A 25411-nucleotide genomic window follows, 5' to 3' on the forward strand; every position below is an offset into this window, starting at 1 on the left:
CCGTCTGCTTCAAACCATGTCACTTGTCACCATCTTAATGTTTGTGTCTTAAGATGTCGCTTTAAATCATGAAGCCACATATATTCTCTCAAGCAAAGATGACATTGGTGCTTCTTCCGTTAGACAGGGGACTTCTTCTTCGACTAGGGGTGTTGGTATAGGATTTGAACATCCTACCTGATTATGCTTCTTCTTGTGAAGTAGGTACTTATCTCATCGAGTAAATGTTTTGCTGCCATTTTTGCATCTTTATTTTCCGCTTAGATTGGCCATTAGGCTTGACTTGTGACTAAAGCTTTGGTCACAGGTGCCACAACGCTAATCCAGGCGGGCTCTGTGATGGCAGTTCAAATTTCTGATCGAAGAACGGACATTCTACGTTATAATTGCACAGTCAATTTTATTGTTTTTGTCATCAACTGCGATGCACCACTCCAAAAGCGTCCACATGAACTAGGGTGTACCGATTTAGGGCGGGATTACTTTTCTAGACGGAAAGAAAGAAAATAAGTAATCCGTCCCCGTAATTATCGGCAACCTTTCGACTTATAGTTCGTGTGGACACTTTCAGGGTAGTGCTGTGCTGTTGGGGGGAACAACTGCATTGAATTGACTGTGCAATTGCTGTAGAACGTCCGTTCTTCAAGTAGAAAATTGAATCGCCATCACAGAAAGCCCACCTGAATTATCATTGTCACAACGATCCCAAAAAATCCAGTCGGACTTTTTTGATGGTTGTTTCATTTGATTGAAGAACGGTTTTATGTCAATCGCACAGTAAATTTTATCGCTTTTTATCATCAAATGCGATGCACCACTCCAAAAGCGTCCCCCATGAACTAGGGTGTACCGGTTTAGGGCGGGATTACTTTTTTCTTGACGGAAAGAAAGGAAATAAGTAATCTGTCCCCGTAATTATCGGCAACCTTTCCGACTTATAGTTCATGTGGACACTTTAAGTGTAGTGCTGTGCTGTCGGGGATAACTGCATTGAATTGACTGTGCGATTGCCGTAGAACATTCGTCATTCAATCAGAAAATGGAACTGCCGTCACAGAAAACCCGCCTAAATTATCATTGGGGCACCTGTGCCCAAAGTCCACAAGTCAAGGCTGGTACGTCGGCATGAGTCGGCTTCCAGTGCTAAATGAAGCGGACAATTCAGATGCAAAAATTGCACACAACATTTATTCGATGAGAAGTATCTACGTCACAAGAAGAGCCATAATCAAGTAGGAATGTTCAAATCCTATATCAACACCCCTAGACTAAGAAGAAGCTACCTGTCTAACGGAGAAAATCATCAATGTCATCCTTGCTTCAGAGAACAATGTGGCCATTTGATTTAAAACGGCATCTCGGACACAGACATTAAGATGGTTGCAAGTTACATGCTTTGATGCAGACTCTATATGACAAATTGTAAACAACAGTAGCATCAGCAGCAACTATAAAACAATGATGAATTTACCCAGCAACATCGACACCACCTCATTGTGTTTAAACACCTTTTTACAGCAAATTATCTGGACCTACCTCTTTTGAGGAGACCTTCTCAAAGTTCTCAATTAACTGTTTGGCAAAGAAATGGCCACCTCCACAAGGACGGTATGGTTATCGGATGGCGGAGAAGATAAGCATGTAGCCTGTAATAATGGAGAAGACATGAAGACTAGAGGGAAGAAAAAATAACAAACACGAAGCCTTTGATACCATAATGAGGTAAGCGAGATCTGCTACAACGATGAGGAATGGGTTAGGAACTATGGAAATTACGTTAATGAAGGAATGTCAGAGAAACAAGGTACTGGTGAAAATGGAGGGAACATGAAACTTGTGGAAATGAACATGTTTGATGCAAAGTTTAAGTCCAATTATCAGATATATTCTTCAGTTACAAAATGATTCAATACACGAAAAAGTCATAGACGATGTAACAGAAGTCATTGATGTTGGAATCATTGTAATGAATACCTTTCAGTTGGTATTCATAGCCAATCAGACGACCATCAGGATAATGACAACCATCAGGATAGTGATGACCATCAGGATAATGACAACCATCGGGATAGCGACGACCATCAGATGGCAGACATTCCTGGATAGTGACTGAAATTAAAAAGTACTTTCCCAGGTATAACATGTTTTTGAGAATGAACGTTTTGTGTTATTTCTGTACTTGTTTGGAAAAATCTTTTTCGAAAATAAAATAATTACAAGAAAATTTGCGATTAGGTCTGGAATATCGGAAAGCGGGAGAATAGGTTTCGTAGAGTACATGTATTTGAAAAGAAAAAAAGAAGATTTTTTTTACAATTTTGATAAGCAACTTCAATAAAAATAGACAATGGATTGGCTGGTTTTATTCATGTATTTTCCACTATACTAATGATATCAATATTTCTCCCAGAGTGACAACCATCAGGATAGTGACGAACATCAGAATAGTGACAACCATCAGGATAGTGACGAACATCAGGATAGTAACAACCATCAGAATAGCGAGAACTATTAGCATAGCGACGAACATCAGGTAGTGACAATTATCTTAATAGTGACAACCATCAGGATATTGACAACTATCAGATTAGGATAGTGACAACCATCAAGATAGTGACACCGGATGGCAGACCATTGGTGATAAGCAAAGCTCCATTCAGGTACATTTACTATTAATTTAAATGAAAAGTTATTATGAAAAATGTTTGAATTGTAAAATTAAACTGCAGTATAATTGCTCACGTACCCTTTTTTCCAAATGTTCAAATTGCCTGTTATCTGTGGTCCAGCATCCATCAATTATTGTTAACGCTATTTCTCCAAAAGTAGAAAAGGGATCTATCTCGGATTTTAATAGTTGAAGTTTGTTACTTCAATCTTTGATAGAAACTATAACAATAAATAATGGAGTTTAATTATTTAATTATTATTTCATATGTTTTTCACCATACTGAAAGATTTCCCTTTCTTCCCGAATGGCAGTTCCAACATTTGGACCTCTTTTAGTGAACTGCTTTGCTGTGGATTCGTCTCGTTGACTCCACGATGTTTCAGTTTGGTAACTCTCGTTGGCAATACCAATTGGTTAGCATCTCAGGATGGCGACACCATCAGTATAGTGATATCTGACCATCAGGATAGTGACAATTTAACCATCAGGAGTGTGACAACCATCAGGATAGCGACAACCACCAGAATAGTGACAGCCAGCAGAATAGTGACAAACATCAGGATAGTGACAACCACCAGGATAGTGATAACCACCAGGATAGTGATAAACATCAGGATAGTGATAACCATAACGATAGGATAGTGATAAACATCAGGATAGTGAAAACCATCAGGATAATGACAACAATCAGGAAAGTGACAATTATCACGATAGGAAAGTGACAACTATCACGATAGGATAGTGACACCTATCACGATAGGATAGTGACAACTATCACGATAGGATAGTGACAACCATCACGATAGGATAGTGACAACCATCAGGAAAGGATAGTGGCACCATCAGGATAGCGACAACCAGTGAGGATGACGCGCATGAGGAGTTCGAGGAGGAAAACACCGTCTTCCCTCTCTGTGAGGAGCAGCACAAAGGCCCTGTGCCAGAGTCTTGCCCCCAAACGCATCCTGGTTTCCATGCCAAAAGTGAAAGTGACATAGATAAAGACATATCTGGAAGCGCTTGTATGACTATATTTTCAGTATGATGCTGTGAAACACCAATCATACATGTGGGTACGCTCGGTAAGCACGAGCACATCAAAACAATAATAACAATCCTCGATGAAAATTAAATGAAATCCTAATTGAAGGTATGAAATAATAATAAAAAAAAAAACATTTGCAATGATTTCACAACGATTATCGATGTTTACAATTATGCGATCGGTGATGTTTTCTAATGTTTACATCGTTCTATTTCGTTTTCATATTTATGAGCAAAGTGTGTATTTCCACACACAACGCTTTCTTAATTTATTCCTCAGCAGTAAATTTCTATCTATCTATTTGGATGTTACACAATTTGGTGATTAATAATTTATCAAAATGATTTATACAAAAAAAAAGATTTAAATGTGTTTGCAAAAGTCTTGTTGTTGAAGTGAGTGATTTTTGTTGAAGTTCCGAACTATATCTGATGAATTTCCTACGCTCTTTTCCATCGAGATTTGGTAGCTCGAGTTGCCACCCTTCATAGTAGTGATATATTATTTTTAGCTACCTTTTAATCATATATCATTTTCAAACCAATACATATAGAAAGTATACATAAAAAGATGTCAATCTCTAGTCAAGATTAATTTTATCTTTTTTGATTTTGAAAACATGACACGACCGTAATACTGCTATATTTAGTAACAGTGCATAGCACTTGTTGTTCGACTTGTTCAAGCTGTGTTTAACTTGCAGAAATGCTTCATTTCATAAAAAGTGTTATAAGAAACCAAATTATGTACTTTTTATTTGGCAAAAGTATCTGGCCATGATTTATAAGTAAAAAAAACGGCAAATCAAAGTGATACACATGTAAGCAGCCATGTTGGTTTTCTAAAAAGGAAACTAACACATAATCCGGAAATGGTAATACTTCTAATGTTGTTGGGTTTTATTTTTTTTCGAAAATATTCTCAAATTAAGTAAACATTAAGATATGGATATATTTTACTTTTTTAATTTATTTTTTTTCTTAAAAGAGACATTGATAATTTTAGTAATTAATATATGAATATAGAAATGATTAATTTGAAACGGCACTTAGATTTTTACCCGGATTTGTTAGTGTTGAAATTGTTATTTCAGAAATAAGAAATTTAAAATAAATTTATTTCAGTTATTTCAGGAAAATACGTTATTCAATTTATTTATCTTGAATCAACTTTAAATATCAAAAATGAATAAATATATTTTGTTTAACTCTAACATTCAACATGGTACAAAATAAACTACAGGTATACTAAATTCAATATAAATGATAAGCCATTTCTTTATTCCTTTGTTTGAGTCCTTCATTTCACAGCATCTATGAGTGGCTTGACTGGGTTCTAAAATGTACTTGGTTTTAACCTTCGAGCTCTATTCTGTGTGTTACAGATTCACCCCAGTCCTTGCAACAACTCAGCGCCAGTTAAGTTTTCGGGTACATACCAATTGTATGTATTTTCTCTGTTACAGGAGTCAGACGGACCTAATGGAATGTGTCCATTGTGTCCCCGAGGGATCAGATGACAGCCCTGGCCAGACGACAGGTGATCACCATCGTTTCCCTGTGGGGCGGGCCTTCATCCCTTTGACAGGAGTCCTACCACTTTTCCCCTCTCGTCACCGAACTAGGGCAGTCGCCCGATTCGAGGCGTCGAAGAGAAGGTGGCCCTTGGAGTGGAGTCAACCAAACAATACTTTCTCGGTCAGAACGCAGGACCTGCACAGTGGCCCGACTCTAAACGTGGATGCAATCATCATACGCTTATGCAGGGCTTTCTCGTCACCAGTGAAGAAACAGGGAGCCTCTTGTACCAAGTGGACCATGGTGATGCAGGCATACAAGGCGATCCGCGACAAGTTCCTTGACAACCAGCAGGTCATGTCGCAGATTTCAGCTTGTGTCACCAGTGGTAAGTAATATATGTATTCATATTGTGTATGTAAAATGCTACAAAGAATATAGAAAGGTGGAAAGGTAAAAAGTAATTGTTTTGGCTTATTGTGAAACTATTGCAAACAATGAAAACAAATTGATGTTATGTTTCATTCCGGTAATTTTACAGGTTCAACAGAAGATCGAAGAGACATGATCACAGTGCGTTGAAGCAAGGGTTACAGATCAAGATTTTGGAGGAGAGCTAAAAGCTCCTGTCCCACGTCGTTTGAACATGCAACCTCACCGGTCAGGGTATCCCAAAGCCAGCAACACCAGTTTGATTCGTCATCTAACACCGCAGGTTTGTCAGCAACACGGAAGTGTCATCAGAAGTTCATATTGCCAACGGGCAGCGCCACGCCAGTAACATTCGGTTGCCACGACCGTTGTCTCTGCGCCGGTTTCTGTTACTTCTGTTCCGGCTCCCTTTGCCACGATTCCTCAAGAGCCATACCAGATATACTTTGGTGTCTGCGCGTTCGATGATTGTTCCTCTTCTGTTACAGATACCTAGTCCAGGTCAGCAGTTTTGTTCCTATACCAATACAGCCATCGCCGCCTCAACAAAGTCCTGATCAGGTGGTTCCTCAAAGCGCCATTCCGATTCAGCAGTTCATCCTTGTACATATACTGCCATGCTCTCTACGAAGACCTGTTCAGGTGGTTCCTCAAGGCACCATTCCGACTCAGCTGTACAGATACTGCCATCCCCTCCTCTACCAGTCCTGTCCAAATGGTTCCTTAAAGCACCACTCCATCACAGCAGTTTGTCTCGATTGTACCACAGGAATCCACGATGTCGCGTCTACCATCAACACTTCGTCCGTCACCATCCAGCCCTGGCCCATCGCGAAGCAGCAACTCGTACTACAAAACGTCAAACGAAGAGGTCGAGAAAGGCAGGGTTTTGAGGACTGCAATATTATCATTTGAAGAATGGACAGAGACGATGAAGGCTAGAAGCTACACCACCAGAGAAATCCCAAGATTTAGGGATCCCTGATCTCCGTTTACATATACCAAGCGCTGGACAACAAGGCACAAGGGGGGGATATAAATATTTTTAATGCTGCCTAGCAACATTGCTAGAAGGTCCCAAGCCCTTGAAAAAGCAGAGGGGAAATATTTGTATTCACTAAAAAAACCAACAAACACTGTGATAAATCGTGTAGTGTCGATAGCAATTCCTATGGTGAAGTGGCTATCACAATTGTCACTATATGTGGCAGGAGACCCGGTTCGATTCCCGGTGGGAATTTCAGCACAATTGGTTTGTTACAGCTTTTTTTGGTCATATTTTGATATCTGAGTCATAATTAGGGCTTTTCACCATGTGGTGAAAAGACCTATTGTTTTTGTTCTGTTTTTTTTTTTATTATTATTATTACAAGCTAACCGATACTTACATAATATATAATTCATTTTTTCGCAATTTTCAGTCAGGTGGACATGACGTACATAGCAATTAGTTTACATGATGAAATAATTTGCGTGCCCCTATGCTTGGGGTGAGGTGACCAATATTACATTTCACGGTCCCGGAATAGCAGTTGAGATGGGTTGTTTTTATCTTGTACACACGTTCCTTCCACATATTCATAATTCTTAATATAACTGTCGAAGACAGATATATCTGGATCAAATAATCGATGAAAAGTTACATAATACATTTGTATAAGACCACGATCGAAATGCATTGTGGTTAGCGATAGGCCTAGGACGTCTCCTTGCAGGCGGTATATGGAGTTTTCAAATTATTATTTGCCTAGATGAAATAAATGATTTGTTTTAATGTCCAGGAGACAGGAGTCATCTCGTCTTTCCGTGTCAAAACCCATGCATTACCTAGTTCTTAACTTACCTGGCAATGACGGTATTGTAAACTAAATATAGTGAAAATCCCGCCAAATTGTCTATGACAATATCTAGTTACTAACAATAATTTTATTAGATTCACCCTATTTAACTAGTTATAGGCTTTCTTTGGAAACTCGCTGTAAAGATCCCACTGTATTAGCCATGTACATGTATCTACATTGTAATATTTTGAATGTTTGTGTAAACTCGCGAAATCAAAAACTAAATCATGTTTTCTGTTGTGGTGCCTCCAGTCTAAGCGTCCAGGGTGCAGAGATCGTAAGTGATCGGAACCCTGGAGTATCGGGGATGTATTTTTAGGGTTCCTCATTCTGTCATAGTTGTAGCTTATATTATAGGTATGATCACCTAGCTACATTGTACTTATCTGTATAACGAGCTGAGTTCTACGATTATCGCTTAAATGTCTATATTATTACTCTATCATATGTTCTCACGATTTACTAGTATTGACAATATGACTAAAATATGTCGAAATAAATTATCAATCTACGCCAATATGGTATTTCTTCTTGGACTTATTTAAATATTGAAATTATATCATATACTGTCTCATATATGTTTTCTCTCCATTTTAGGCCAAAAAGGATATGTCTATATAGGATTACATTAACAAAAAAAATAGGGTCAGGGTGATTTTTCTTTTTCTAGTGTCTTTCACTATTATATAATGGCCGGAACCGGAGTCTGAGATCGAAATCCATACTTTTAATTCTTAATTTTATTTCGTAGAAAAGTGGTAAAAAATATTTGTGTCTAGGATAAATAATTAGGGTCGGTCGGGTAACCCTAAACAGACATATTATTATTATCATATAACATCCTGGAATGTTAGCAAATATAATCGGTTGTTTTGCCTTTCATGTTGTTGGAATTCCACCTGATTATAAATAATCTGTTCTCTTTGATCGGATGGTCAAAAATGATTTATATTTGTATGTAGGTACCGGAATCGACCGAGCGTTGCCGAATCAAATAAATTCTACGAATTTAGCCGGGAGCAGCCGATCTTAGTAGATCTTAGATTAGACGGTTAGACCGATTGAATGGGTCAATTCACTTATTTTGCATTATATCATTTATAGATAAAGAAATTGATATGGCAGTTTTACGACTCATTTAGTCCATTTTTTACAGTCAAACAGTACATGTGTGCAAGTCAAACTAATATGCTTGCAATATTAATAATATTCTGACGTCTAAATATTTTAAAATAAATCAGTATGTATATCCGACATAATGGGAAGCAAACTATTTGTCGAATTTTGACCGTTTGACGGAGATATACAATTTCCTAGTATGTGTCAACAAATTGTTGAAGATGAATGTCATTTTTTTAATTGTATGTTATTTTTATTCAGATTTACGAAGAAATCTTTTTACTTTGGCTGAATCAATTTTTCCAGATTTTAGTCTTTTAAAGATGCTCTACCGCCGACATAGCATAAATAATATTCATTATTTGAATAATAATTGGTGTACTATCGTATATATATATGTCTAATTAACACAAAAAATAATCTGAAATAATTTATTTTGCCTTTGGTGCATGCGCAATCAGTACTTCATTCCATATAGGATATAGTGCCACGGAATTTTTTCGGGATGCAATTAATAATTTTTCATATTTTTAACTTGAAGTAAAATTAGAAGCTCGTACTTTTCAATGTTGGTAATGGTGTAAAGTAAGTAACTTTTGTAACTGAAGAAAAATACTAAATCGTCTTCTCCTATGTCGGCGGTGGAGCATCTTTAAATAATCAAGATAAACTCATTTTTTTAATGAATGAATGCAATCTTCAAAATATTTTAGCAAGCACAATCTATAAAATGTATAGTAGAAGAATGAATTTTTTAACTACAAACTATAGATATCAGTGTCTCGTAAGCCTTTATGTTATAGGCTGGGTGGCAATTTTTAAATTTGAATATTTTGTACAGTACTTTGTTGTTTCATGTAAATTGACATGTGACACTTTAATAAAAATAAATTGTATTGTATTGTATTGTATATTGTATTGTGTAAACTTTTCATTCAAACGACTTAATTCTCAATAACCGGAAGGCCTTGGATATTGATATTTGGCCTATAAGCATGCTGCTGGGAGGAAGGGCTACAGCCTACCACGATTGTTCAAATGATCATGAATGACCTTTATCTTATAATTCAAGGTCACAATGGTCAAAATGGCTATTTTTTCATCATTGGATACGTCTAGGTTCAGCTGACCAATGAAAAAGCGCTTTCTTTATGACTGAACTTATAAGTGACAGTGACCACGGAGGCGTGCCTAGTCCGCTAAACCTGCCTATATGATTAGGTTTTTTTTTTTAATTTTGCCTAATATATAGTCTATATATCAGGCAAAACAAATTTAAAAGCCTAATAATATAGGCAGGTTTAGCGGACTAAGGCATGTCATGTCTGCCACCAACAGCTTCCAAAATAGTCAAGATGGGTGATATTGACTCTTTAGTCAATTACCAAATGTTTTAAGACCAGCTAAATTAACTTCTTGAATACCTTGCTCTCGAAACAGAGAGGAAAAGTAAATACATGTATGTGTGTGGTTTTTGTTTCACAAAGTTAAACAATTCATGCAGATAGAATTTGATCTCGTGACAAAATTGAACACAATGAAACATGAAACTCAAGAGGCCCATGTGGGTTTTAACGGTCATCTGACATTCCAGCTTTGGCACATTTGAATAGGAAAAGATATATGTTTCATGGTGACTTTGACATCTATCTTGGATTTTGAAATAACAAAGAAATCTGTTTTTAGAGGTCTGAAATTTTACATTCAAAGAAATTTTCAGCAATGAAGCTGAAGAAGAACTTTAAAATGTGTTTTCATGATGACAGCTGTGGCGGTCATATTAGTCGTGAATTAACCTGAAAAATAACAAAACTTCGTCAGGACCACGTTAGGATCATTTTAAGCAAGTTTCAGCTATGTTTCACAAGCTGAACTTGGGAAGATCGAAATTCAAATTGTGTTTTGAAAATGACTGCCACATGTACAGCTGCCATATATATTGGACTTAGGATTGACCCGAAAAATAACAACACTTGGTTGGGACCCTATCAGCGTCATTTCAGGCAAGTTTCAGCTCAATCGCACAAGTAGAACTTGAGAAGTAGAAGTTTAAAATGTGAAAAGTTTACTGACGCAGTGACAGCACACGGCAGATGAAGGACAATGACTATAGGTCATCGTGACCCTTTTGTTCAAATGATTTAAAAACTGATGTACTAACAAACAAATTTATTTTTAAATATCTCACAAATATAAATATGCTAATATCTAGAATTTTGAATCGGTTCCATATAACATGTTTTTTTTTCAAAAAGTGCCACCATTCCCTCAATGCATACATCAATGGATAACAAATGTAAATTTAAAACAATAACAAACTTCATATGACAAAATCCAAGATGGCTGATTGTTAGCCAAATTGTTCTCAAATCAGTCCCAAATGCACAATTATATACATAATGAACTATAGAGAGACTAAGCTGAAGGGGAAACTACAGATGTCATTAGAGAAACATCCTTTACATATGTATATACTTTAGGCTAAGAAATATCAATAACAAAATCCAAGATGGCTGTCTGTCTTGTTGTCCATATATAATCCAAGATGGCTGTCTGTCTTGTTGTCCATATATATACTGAGAACCAATGTAAAGAAAACCTACATATACACCACATTAAACTGCAACAATATGAGTAAGTGCAGTTATCTAGTCAGCTAAACCTGCCTATATTATTAGGATTTCTTATTTATTTATTTATTTATTTAATTTTGCATATTCATAATTACACAAAAAATAAAATAATGATAATATAGGCAGGTTTAGGAGGAAAAAATGTATCTTGCATAATTAAGTTGAAAATACAACATTGTAGCTATATAGGTTATCAAATCTTTATTCAATATTTATTCATTATTTAAATGAACATAAAACTAAATGAATAAAAGAGATAAATGATATTCTTTGCTTAGGGTTTATATATATGCAAAGCTTAAGACATTACAACTTACTTGTAAACAGTGACCTCTGTGAGACATCCAAATAGAGAATTATAACTGCCAGTGTCAATATATGCATTGCAGTGAGAATACATTTTTTCTATGATTGATAGTTCTACTGTAATAACTTAAAGGCCCAATATCCGTATCTTTCTTATTTTTTTCATGATTTAGAAGAATGTTGAAAAAAAATCCTGTTGTAAATCATGCAGAGACAGGACTAAATCGAAGTCAAGATGAGCGATTATGATTCGGAATATTTTGATAAAAATCAAATAAATATTAAACATCGCTAGGTGGGTCCCACTTAGTCAAACAAGCCGATGTTGGCCGACATTGTAATGTCGTTGCCGAGAACGTCATGTGACTACCGTAACTACGTAATGTCTGTCCGAACTCTTCCGAAAACGGGTCATGAACTTTCCGACTTCCGTTCGGCAACAATCGTAACTTCTATGGTGACCAGTTTTAAATGAAGGCATGTTTACATGTATCGCCTTTCAACAACTGCTGTACCAAAGTTATTGAAAAACATTTTAAACATTCTTTAATATATCTTAAATTTCAACTACATCTACAAATACTAACAATATCGGAGTCAAATTTAACTTGAATTTTTGTTGATAGTTAAGTATACATGTAGTGTGGCTTTAAATAACTGGGAAACAAATTCACTCTTATTTCCAAATGACATCATGTGACCATGGCCAGTGTGTATACAAATTAAGATCATAAGACCCCAGAGGGTACAGTATGCAGAACAAGACGGACCCCTTCAAAATTTTATGAGAAATAGCGATAACAATTAACTTCATTTGTCTAAATTCAATCCTCGATACTCCAGGGGTTACGATCACTTACAATCTCTATACCCCTGGACTATCTCATAGTACAAGAATTCCAAAGAACTGGATGCGTCGCCTGCACAGCAGTTTAAACATCACAAAAAATTTATTTACAGTTGAAAATATTGTTAATAACTAAGTGAAGTTATCAAGTCCCGTAACTCTTGCAAATATTGACGGATTTTGACCAGTATCAAACCCATCTGAGATCTTATTGATATAAAGCTATATACATAATTTAGTTGAAATCGCATACCGTCAATAAATACAAAAGTTACTGAGCAGTAACCAAGAAATTGTCTGTTTTGATAATTTTAAAGTAATGTAACTCTTGCAAATATTGATGGATTTTGACCAGTATCAAACCCATCAAATCATAGATCTCATTGATATAAGGCAATATATCAAATTTGGTTGAAATTGAATAATTAATATTAATGTTATCGAACAGAAACCATGGATTTATTTGTTTTGACAATTTTAATGTCACGTAACTCTCGCAAATATTGACAGATTTTAACCAGTGTCAAACTCATCCGAGATCTCAATGATATAAAACAATAAACCAAGTTTGGTTGAAATTGGGGAGATGGACAATAAATACTTAAGTTATCGCACAGATACCGTTTTCTGGACTCCAGCAACGCTGAAGTCGACGCAAACGCTTAAGTCGACATAGAGATACCTATGTATTGCACTTGTTTTGCAGGTGACACAAATACTGGAGGCAACAGGACAGGTAATTTACTCCTTTGATGTACATCAAAAGAGCCATATAAAGGTACACTGTGGTTGACTGTGTGGCTTTGAAGTTGGGCATCGTTCTATCCGTATTGTAGTCTTCATAGGAAATCTTTGCTGGCCTGTGATTGGTTTAGATCGATGTATTCCTCTGAACTACCTTCAGTTTTATTATGAGATAGTCCAGGGGTGTAGAGATCGTAAGTGATTGGAACCCCTGGAGTATCAGGGATGTCAAATTCCAAATGGCTGCCTGTTGGGCAAAATGTATATACATGTACTAAGATGATTTTTTTTGTAACATGGAGAGAATAGTGTGCCACCATCTTGGGCTTGAAACCACGACCCTGGACTTCCTCGACCGCTGCTCTACAGACTGATCAGCTAAAAGGAAAATTCCCTCTAGTGTGAAGCTAGAAGGTAACCTATCACTATGTACAGTATACAAACAAAACCTGCAACATTTATATGAAGATACCATCAGTACCTAGCAATAACAAAAATTGTTTACAAACGGGGGGATGGACGACGAATCCGGAGGAAATGTGATTTGAACAGCCAACTATATAATGATGTGTGGTCCCCAACAGATGACCACATGATCAGATATCATCAAAGACTGGGTATACGTATAATGAAGACATGGGCTTATCTTGGTCCTTTAGACCAACTAGGTGATCGAAGGCAAAAATTGTAAATATATGTAAACGGTTTCATTTCCAAACAGAGATGCTAAAAAGATATAGTTATGTTTAAGTGAATGTTTTTCCTCATCTATTCTACGTAATGCAGTTAACTCCTTAAGCACATTATTATTCCGTCTTTGCATATTACAGAGTTAGCTCCCTTGCGGGTAGGTATCAATTGTTACGCCATTATTTTGTGAGCGCAATTCACGTCGTTTTCTCCGAAACTTATGACGTTACAGTCGCAAACACATGACGTCACAATCAATACCTACCCGCAAGTGCAGATAACTCTGTAATAAGCAAATTCGGAATTTTCATTCCTCAGATGGTGATGTCCTGGTAGATCTATATGGTGTCTTCTGGTTCATCGGTGGTAAGGGGTACATCTTCACAACTGAAAATTGTAACATAATCTTGTGCCACAAATTTCTGTGCATCAAAATTCTGTCCCTCGGATGTCATATTTAAATCGCTTGCTTCATGTTTTCTTTTGATATGCATTAACAAATTACTGCTCTGAGTAAATTCCTTGCCACAGACTGTACAGGTAAATGGCTTCTCTCCTGTATGTATCCTTACATGCCTAGAGAGGTTACTCCGACAGAAGAACCCTTTACCACAGACATCACATTTAAAAGGTTTTTCGCCAGTGTGTATTCTGTTGTGTATTGAAAGTGCGCTGTTCTCAGAAAACTCCTTCCCGCAAACTTCACATTTGAATGGCTTTTCTCCAGTATGTATTCTTACATGTCTAGCAAGGTTACTTCGGGAGAAAAACTCGCTGTCACAAACTTCACATTTAAATGGTTTCTCTCCCGTATGTATTCTTTGATGTGTGGAAAGGTTATTTTTCTCCGCAAACTTTTTTCCACAGATATCACATTTGAAGGGTCTCTCTCCAGTATGACTTCGGACATGTTTGGCCAAGCTACTACTGCGAGGATATGCCTTTCCACAGATATCACATTTGAACGGTAGTTCTCCAGTGTGTATTCTGATATGTTTCGACAAGTTGCTTCTCTCTGAAAACTGCTTTCCGCAGACCTCACATTTATATGGCTTCTCCCCAGTGTGTATTCTGACATGCTTTGATAGACTGCTGCCCTCTGAAAATTCCTTGCCACATGCCTCACATTTAAACAGTTTCCCTCGTATATGAATTTTAATATGTTTCCCGAGACTACTACTCCGGGCATATTCCTTCCCACAGACCTCACATTTATATGGTCTCTCTCCGGTGTGGATTCTAAGATGTTGTGACAGATCAAACTTTTTAGCAAACTGCTTTCCACAATCGTCACATTTAAACTGTTTCTCTTTTGTGTTTTTACTAATACATGTCTTCAGATAATTTTGTAAAGAAAACATATTCTCACAGGTAGCATCAGAAATTACAGATTCAGTTCCTTGATGTTCCTCCATATTGTTACCGCCAACTCGAGAGGAAAACTTCTTCTATTTGTGTTAAGTACCTGAAAATAGATATTTAATACATCACAGATACAAACATATGTAGATTATGTATATACATGTACATGTAACACATATGATATTTGGATTTCATACTGCAGTTGGATCCTAAAATTTTGACTTTGGCATTTCCTCTTTACTTCAGGAAAATGATGCTTGTTTACTGATTAGCAAAACCATTTACATTATACGATAATGACATACTGAATTATGTAAGCTTGTTATGAATTCCTGTGCATTTTAGAAAACAATACAAGATAGATAAGACAATTGAAGCCTATACTGTCTTGGGTATCTGAAATTTATTCATATATCAGAGTTACCTCCCCTTTACCAGGAGATGTAATTCCAGCACACAATACTCTAACCCATAACACTAAGAAATAGAAAAGCCCTAATTTACTACGCTATTTTCTCGGACTTTCGTCATAGATTGGGGCAAGTTTTATTATAATGGTCCTATTCACTAAGAGTGGTTCTTGGTCGTCCAGGAATGGGACTTAATTGTTTCCCAGTTATAATTACTCACTTTTACTTAAAATTGATTGAATCTAGTCACTTTAAAGCATCAATCAATTACAGAAAACATTTTGTAAACATGTAAAATTATTAATTCCTGCATCATGTAACAGCTAGGCCTTAATTAGGTTTTTTATTTACTTCAGTGGCAATATAAAGTGATCAATACTCCAGTGGTTACTACAACTGATGTTATATGCACCCCTGGACTGTCTCATGGTGAAACTGGAGGCAACACAGGAAAAAGAAAAACTGACCAATCACAGGCCTGCAGAGACTTCCTTTGAAGATCTAGATTACAGAGAGAGCAACGCCCACTTCAAAGCCATGCTGTCAACCACATCTTCTGTTATTCTGTTCTTTTGATGACATCAAAGAATCAAATTTAGCTGAAATTACCTGTGTCTTATGATGCCTTCAGTTTAACTACGACATAGTTCAGGGGTGGATATAACGTCAGTGATAGCAACCCCTGAAGCGTCTAGTATGGGGGTGGATATAACATGAGTGATAGTGAACCCTAGAGTATCAAGAATGTATTAACGAAAGTGAGCTTTTAATCAATATATATTCTTACATACAGTACCTTTCCAGCCTTCAGTAGACAATACTTCTGATTACATTACACTCCACCAAACGCCAAGTCTACCAATTTACCTGAAAATATTTCATAATTTTATAAAGTTCATAAATCAACTTTAAAAAAAAATTTAAATATTGAGATCAGAGTGACATTTCATGTTTCTATTGGGTTTCCCCTCTAATAAGTAACAAATTATTCTAATTGTTTTTGTCAGTTTTGTATAGCTATAAATAGCTATTATAGCCATATATCGCTATCACACCAATAAATAAACATGTGCCCAACTCGTCTTCAGTAGGAACAGACCTACAAAAATATATCACAACACATAAACATATACTAAATTGTATATGGTTTTTTTAGACATGCATGATAGGAATTATGATTATAAATCATAAACATACCTGTAGCCATTATTTGTTTGAAGGTTCTGAATCAACACATTCAATAAATAAATGGGGAATAAATATTGACACTCTAAATGTCTAACAGAAATAACAATTATATTTTACATTGTCAGATTGGGCACATGTAAATTTATTGCTATTATTTAAGGATTAACTTGAATGGATTTTTTATATAATTATGTTATGGAGATATAACACAAAAATCTGAGTGTACTCTAAATAAACCGCAAAGAGGTTTATGATGAGAGTACACTCAGATTTTTGTGTTATATCTCCATAACATAAAATTTTTATTCAAATTAATCCTTATAATAATCTTAAAGATAATCTTTTAACATTCAAAATTCATTTTGGGACTCTTTTGTCGATGAAATCATTACACTGTCTTCTCAGGTAATCAGAAGCAACGTCACAAATGGAGACGCCATTTTTTCCTTTATGAGCTGATAAAGTTAATTTTTAGACAATGAAAATGCTCGTTACAAGCAAAATTGAATTATAGAGCTCTATATATAGCTATAATAACTATTTATAGCTATACAAAACTAGCAAAAAAAACTAAATTTCTGGAGATAAAAATGTTTGCGCCAAAAACCGACTTCTGAAACTTGCAGGGAATGCATGTGTATAAGGATAATTTTGAACACTATGCAACCACTTTTCGTTCGAAACAATAGAACAATAATTGACTTAATTAGCTTAATTATACCTCATCTAAACTGCTTTCGATATGTTTGAATAATTGTTTTTTTATTATTATTTGATTTAAACATATTTTATTTGCATGTTATATACAAATGGGATTAGACACAAGTTGTAAACTTGTCTTATAATCTGTCTTAGCTTCTCCTGTAAAAAATAAAGATGATATATACATATGACTGCAAATATTAAACAAAGTGATGATTGAATAACACACAAAACTAGCTTTGAGATAAAATTTACAATGAAGTTCAAGCATGATGAAAATTTCTCTGCACATGTCTTTATAAAATAAAATTACTGTAAAATACAGAATCAATTTTTAAATAACATCATTAAAGATGCTCCACCGCTGACAAATAGTATTCTTTCACCATCAAAAACAGGAGCAGACAATTTAGTATTTTTCTTCAGTTACAAAAGTTACTTACTTTACACCAGTACCACCATTGAAAAATTTGAGCTTCTAATTTTACTTAAAGTTAAAAATATGAAAAATAATTAATTGCATCCCGAAAAAAATCTGTTGCACTATATTCTATATGGAATGGAGTAATGATTGAGCATGCACCAAAGGCGAAATAAATTATTTAATGTTATTTTTGGTGTTAATTATATTTATATAAACACGATTAAACACAAATTATTGTCCAAATGATGAATATCATTTATGCTCTGTCGGCGGTGGAGCATCTTTAAATGAATCAAATATCAAATATTAGAAACACATCTTTGTTCTAAGTACATGAAAGTATAGTAATAGATACATTCAACAGTAATTTTTTATAAGATCCATTGATTCAACTCCTAGTACATTTATATGTATCAGAACTGAAAAATTACGACTGCTGGTTAGTAAATTATTAAATGTGTAAATACATTTAAGATGATCGTTATAAACAACCACTGCAAATTTCAGGAGTCAGTTTTGAGCGGAAGCATTTTTATCTTCAACAAGAGCTGTTGGGGAACAGCAAAGCTCGCCTATTCAGAAGAAGTTCGCTGATACTTCGCTGATGGCGGCCTCGTTGAAAGTGTACACACTTGTAGAGAGGCATTGATGGTATTATTGATCTTGGTGGAGATAGGGGTTTTTCCCCCTCCTACACCGACTTTTGAGTTCCGGCTACGCACGCACAGATATTATAGAGTTATTTACAAAAATTTAAAAGTATCACTATTAACAAAAAAAAATAAAATATCTATAAATTCCAGTCATAGGGACTGGGAATATGTATCATTTTAAAATATTGGTGTCAAATGAATTGAGGGTACCCTATGTGTATACGTACTAGTTAATAGATTTAGTTTCATAAAATTATGATCTATCTATAGGGTAGATTGATACAATGATATATAATGGGGAACACTGATACAAGTGGCGGGGCAATCCCCAAACAACTTGTACTACTTAATGGTAAATGAGTATATAAACCTGAGTAGACTGGCGATCAGAATTGGTCTATAGGCTGCATATGTGTTTAATAGAGTCTCTTTTGCAGTTTCCTTAGACCAAATCTATTTTAAAGTTACACTACCGGCCTCACTAAGGATGATCACTTAGGACAAACTTGTTGTTGGTCTTCCAATATTTGTTTAGCTGAGTCTTAAAGCTGTTGATTGACTTGGCGTTTACTACCTCGTTTGGTAATGCATTCCAGTGGTTGACGACTCTATTGGAGAAGGCATTTTTTGTTGTATTCAGCCTGACCTGTCTCTTGAACAGTTTGTGGGTATTTCCTCGGGTTGACTGGTATGGTCGACTACTAAACATTGTGTCTGAGACTATTTTATCATGCTTATTAATAATCTTGTATAGTTGAATCAAATCACAACGTTTTCGTCTATACTCCAGTGTAGGGAGACCCAATGTTCTAAGTCTGTCTTCGTAGGACAAGTCTTTGATATTTTTAATCCTCTTTGTAGCTCTCCGTTGGACATTTTCGATTTTGATGATATCTTTTTGTAGGAATGGTGACCAGATGGTAGTGGCATATTCTAAGTGCGGTCGTACCAGGGATTTGTAAAGAGTTCTGAATATATGTTGGTCCATGTATGTAAATGACTTAAAAATTACTCCCATGATACGATTTCCTTTTTGTGCTGCTATGTTAGCTTGTTCCGAGAAGTTCAGCTTCTCATCTATGATCACACCTAGATCCTTTTCTGTTGAGACTTTCTGGATAGTTATGTTTGAGGATTCGTTCCGGATGTTGTATTGGGATGTTTTCTCGTTGTTACCAATCTCCATATGTTTACATTTGGTAAGATTGAGAGTCATCAGCCAGTTCTCTGCCCACTTTACCATTTTATCTATGCTATTTTGTAGTTCTTGTCTGCTACCCCGGAGTAGATATTTGTTTGTAAAGTTTGGTGTCGTCAGCAAACATTTTAACGAGGCATGGCACAACTTCTGGAATATCATTTACATAGATCAGAAACAGTACAGGTCCCAGAACACTTCCTTGGGGAACTCCACTTGTTACAGGTAGACTATGGGAACATGTTCCGTTAACAATTACTCGTTGTTCCATGTCCGTGAGAAAATTTCTTATCCATTGGAGTACTCTCCCTTTAATACCATATTGTTCCAGTTTGTGTAGCAGTAAGCTGTGACATACCTTGTCAAACGCCTTGCTGAAGTCCAGGTATATCACATCGGTATTGTGCCCTTCATCCATTGATATTGTCCAGTCTTCCAGGCATTCCAGTAATTGAGTGGTGCATGAACGTCCCTGTCTGAAACCGTGTTGCTCTTTTGTGAATAGGTTGTTGGTATCCATATGTTTGACAATTTCGTCTCTCACTATTCTTTGTAAAATCTTGCTAGGTACTGAGGTCAGGCTGATTGGTCTGTAGTTACTTGGGTCTTTCCTTGAACCTTTTTTGAATATTGGGCAGACGTTGGCTTTTTTCCATGGGTCTGGGAGTGTCCCTTCTTGGATTGATTTGTTGAATATAATAGTTAGTATACTTTTTATTTCATTAACTGTTTTTGCCAGCAGCATTGGATGGATATTATCTGGACCTGGTGATTTGTTAGGGTTGATTTTATTGATGGCTTTTTCAACTTGTGTGACAGTCACAGTAATCGTCTCAAGGGGTTCAGCATAATTTCTGGTTGAAAGGTGTGGTCTTTCTCTGATTCTTTCCTCTGCAGTAAACACACTGGCGAAGTATTTATTCATAGTGTTGGCTATTTCTTCGGAGGTCGATGTTAGCTCTCCTGATGGCATTGTAACATTTCCAATCGTTGTAGCTGTGTTAGTATTAGTTCGAACATATTTCCAGAAAAGCTTCGGATTAGTTTTTTAGTTGATGTTCAAGTACATTTATTTGCTATTTGAACATGGAAATATGACAAATTAACAGACTCAAAAAAAACCTAAAGGGCCCCAAATTGGTTGTAATATCACGTTCAGCATCCATACACATTAGGAAAATAAAATCATAAACATTTATGATGACTTAAGCTTAAACAATTGACAAAACAGAAACTTGCTCAAAAACTTTAACGTGAAATGGGACGCCAACGCTGACGCCGGGGTGACAACATTAGCTCCCCCTATTCTTCGAATAGGCGAGCTAAAAATGTTGTTTACTGTCAGTTTTGTATAGCTATAAATAGCTATTATAGCTATATATCGCTATAATAGCAATACATTTATATGTGCCCAACTTGATTGTGTAGCTCAGGCTGTTAGGATAACAATGCCTTCTACAAATAGACCTAAAATTCCGCTCATTGGTGCAATGGATCACTTATCTACTTATAAATCCTTGAATTAGAATAATGTGTTATTACATGTAGCTGCGCTTTGGTCAGACTTTTTCTTCAAATAGACATGTAGGTCTTACCAAATATCATCTTAGACGATACATTTTCAACAGCTATTACCGGAAATGAGTTTAGCTCTATAATAGCAGGTCCGCATATCGGTACGTAGTGTTCCGGATTGGTAAGTGCTGTAAAATTAGCATTTTTAGGTATATAAAAAAGCCTTTCCATTTTCATCGATTTTACTGAAACTAATCATCGAGATTTCATTTAAAGATTTATCTATTAAAAACAGAAGTAGACGAATTAAGATCAAAATATTCGAAAATAATTAATTGCGTCCCGAAAAAAATCCACGGCACTATGTCATACACAGAATGGTATTATTCTGTATACAATGAAGTAATGAATGCAACGAAAGTGAAACGAGTTAATTCATATGTATTTTTGTGTTAATTACACAAATACTTTAAGAATAACGTTATGCATTTTGTGTATGAGTTATACATTTAGACACTTCGGTTTGTTTCCGAGAGTTATATAGCGTTAATTTTGGTATAAGGTAGAAAATGGGCCCTGTGTAACAGTGCCACTACAAAATAGTTTAACATGTTACGAAGCCCGACACAATTACAACTAAAAGATAGCGAAAACGCCTGAAGCTTATATACATATCGCACTTATTATAACAAAATTAACACATGGTTATCTTATATATAGGAAACAATCACGATAAAATGTTCAGTATAACATGACCTGAACACCTATTTGACACAGGGTTCTGAAAATTAGTTACAGTTTATATACTTGTTTGTTTGATTGATTAATTAACGTCCTATTAACAGCTTTGGTCATTTAAGGACGGCCTCCCATGTATGCGATGTGTTGAGTGTATGTTGTGCGAGGTGCGTGTTTTTGGAGACTGCGGTATATTCATGTTCTGAAAATTGACACAGGGTTCTGAAAATTAGTTACAGTTTGTATACAGGTATGTTTGGCTAGGCGATTGGGTGCCGTAGATCGTGGGTTAGAGGCCCGAATAGGGCACGAGTCAATAAATTGTCATGCTTTGTTAAATTGTGTTTCTGTGATATTTTGTAATTATGGACCAACACAGTGCCCATAGACTATTAATTGCTTAGACGTGTTTGGGGTCTAGATCAAAAATCTGTAAAAATCATAGTCTACATTGAACGTGTATAGGATATTTTACGGATTTTTTTTATCTAGAATGTCATAAAACGTCTGAAATTGGTCTATGGGCACTCTACTGATCCCGGTATAAAATGGTGATTTGGACGAAGCGCGATAACTCCTATGAATTTTCATTGGAAATATTCGACCTGCAAATTTACACTTCCGATTTCCCGAGTGACACACATGTGCATATAATACAAATAAAGATAGAAAGACAAACACAGATATAGACATAGAAAGAGACACAGAGACATAAATGTACAGATAGATATAAAAGATAGAGAAAAAGAAAGAGATGGGGATGGATCAATTATTATATCATTATACACTGCAAAAAATACGTAAACAAAATGTCGATATTGTTTCAAAGCCCAGGAGACAAAATATGTTAAGACATGAAAGAGACAGGGACAGAAATGAGATGGAAATGTCAAAAATTCAACCATAATACAATGTTTTGAATTTAATTACTTCAACCCTGCATATTCGCGACTGATGGTACACATTGTATTTCGAAAATTATTAAGGAATCTGAAAATGTCCAAATATAATCATTGTTATTAAGAAAACATATATACAATCCATGTACAATTATTGCTACCTTCCTGGAATGGTAGTAACTATAATCAGTTGTTTTGCCTGGCATGTTGTGGGGTTCCTCCTGATTGTACATGGAGGATACCGGAATCGGCCGATGTTTGCCGATTGAATTAAATTCTACGAATTTAGCCGGGAGCAGCCGATCTTAGTAGATCTTCGTTTAGACGGTTAGAACGATTGAATCAGTCAATTTGCATTTTATCTTTTATGGATATAAAGTTGAAATAACAGATTGATAACTCATTTTAGTCTATTTTTTATAGTAAAAACAGACATATGTGCAAGTCAAACTAAAATGCTTGCAATATTAATAATACTTTGACGTCTAGATATTTTTAAATAAATCAGTATACCCGACCAAATGGGAAGCAAACATTTAACGGATTTTGACCGTTTGACGGAGATACATGTATATATATGTGCTATATTTTTTAATCCTTATAAAATGTGTTAATTTTAAAGTCGTTTCCTCATAAGTGTTATACAGAGATACTTGAGAATTAGGGGAATTACCTGTACACAGAATTTTACATTTTTTTTCTATCATATACATAAATGTATGTTGAATGGGTTTTTTACCGGTTTTTATTTAACATGCTTAATCCCATTGAATATATTAGGATATGTCAAAATGTATTAAGCTTATATTGCCTGACCTTTGTGTTGTTGCACCACCTCGTTTATAAATTGTGCAAGTACGCATTTTATTCAGATATTATGACATGTAAATTAGCATTATCGAAATTTCTTTGGGACGAGCTTCCATTTTTTTATATCATTAATGATACTGCAGACCATATTTCTGGCCACGACACGAGTAAAAGAAAAGTTTAAGCCTTTTAAAGATGTTCTTATCAGATCAAGACAATATTGTTTAAAATATACTATTAATTTGTTAATCTTTATTTGATTATATACAGAGAGCTGCTACATATTTTTATTGTAAAACGGCCAAGTTGTCTTCATGGAACAGCAGCTTTCGAACCCCCGAGGATCTCCTTCATCAGTTGTTGGAATAGCAGATCGATCTACACATGTAAACAGTTTCATTATTCAAGTACACATATATGTTTTATTGAACTTGTTTATATATATATATTATTGTATTATTTTCCTTGGCTACTATTTATCTGCCGAATTCGCCTTTATCTGACAGCTTCTATGTCCATATCATAAGACATATTACACAGATTATATAGTGTGTGAATGGTTAATTACATTTGATGTAAACAAATATGTACTATACATGGTGTCCTTTAGATGTTTTTCTAGCAGGATGAGGGGCCGCGGTGGCCGAGTGGTTAAGATGTACCGACATATTACCACATGCCCTCCACCTCTGGGTTGCGAGTTCGAATCCTCCCATGTGGGGCAGTTGCCAGGTACTGGCCGATGGTCGGTGGTTTTTCTCCGGGTACTCCGGCTTGCCTCCACCAACAAACCTGGCTCGTCCTTAAATGACCCTGTCTGTTAATAGGACGTTAAACTAATCAAACTAAACTAAATCTAGCAGGATTCACAACTGATTCTAGCAAACCGTTCCAGACATTACCAACCATATTTATCATCCCTGTGTTGGCGGATATTGGTGTCTCAGGTGTATTATTAATTTGTTTTATCATCTTTCTTTCACAGATTTATATTTCACTAAATTTAGACTTATGTGTGATGCAATGCTTTTTGGTGTATATATATTATTGTGTAATGATTCGTACATGCACGTATCTTGTCGATCTACATTTTTGGTATTTCCTCTTGAAACAGTTTATGATACATGTAAATCAAGGTTTTGAGTTAACTCTCCATAGATCATATATAAGTACAAGAAAATATGATCATAGGTCATCTTTATAAGAAGATGAAGGTGTCTGATCGGAATACAAAATGCAGTCGTATGATGTGTAATATATAGACTATTTTGAAAACGTCGACGTATTTATCATCACTGTTGTTAAATATTTTACAATTTGTGTTATCAATATTTATTTCTTTACAAATGGTTATGCTATAAGTCACAAATTAAATTATATTCTGAATACATCTACAATACAAAAAAAAAATCCAGAAATGCCGGGACGCGATCCCGATTTTCAGTATTTATTTGGAATTTACATACTGCCTCATTCATTGTAAAATATTTATATCAAAAGCTGAGTCGTAGTTTGATCCGATTTCCTGGATTGTTTGAACTGTTCCGGGACAAGTTGCTTTGGAGGGGATTCGGCAGGGGATAACATTGCATCCACATCGTTTCAACCCTGAGTACGCCCATGGACGTCGTGGTTGACGAATGTATGTGTGTGACGTCATTTATTTA

General features: G+C 35.6%; 2 protein-coding genes across 2 annotated transcripts; both read right to left on the reverse strand.

Moving 5' to 3' along the window:
* Positions 1–12869: 12869 nt before the first annotated feature.
* On the reverse strand, positions 12870–21430 carry LOC138333814 (zinc finger protein 235-like). The gene is made up of 3 exons (XM_069282426.1): positions 21378–21430; positions 16414–16484; positions 12870–15310 (listed from the first exon to the last, which is right to left on the reverse strand). Exon 3 carries the CDS (start codon positions 15258–15260, stop codon positions 14184–14186), a length of 1077 nt encoding a protein of 358 aa, XP_069138527.1. The 5' UTR covers positions 15261–15310; positions 16414–16484; positions 21378–21430; the 3' UTR covers positions 12870–14183.
* On the reverse strand, positions 19066–19827 carry LOC138332691 (uncharacterized). Its single transcript, XM_069280681.1, has one exon. The coding sequence runs from the start codon at positions 19825–19827 to the stop codon at positions 19066–19068; it is 762 nt and encodes a 253-aa protein (XP_069136782.1).
* Positions 21431–25411: the final 3981 nt, after the last annotated feature.

Source organism: Argopecten irradians, chromosome 10 (genome assembly GCF_041381155.1).
Source record: "Argopecten irradians isolate NY chromosome 10, Ai_NY, whole genome shotgun sequence".
Classification (NCBI taxonomy): Eukaryota; Metazoa; Mollusca; class Bivalvia; order Pectinida; family Pectinidae; genus Argopecten; species Argopecten irradians.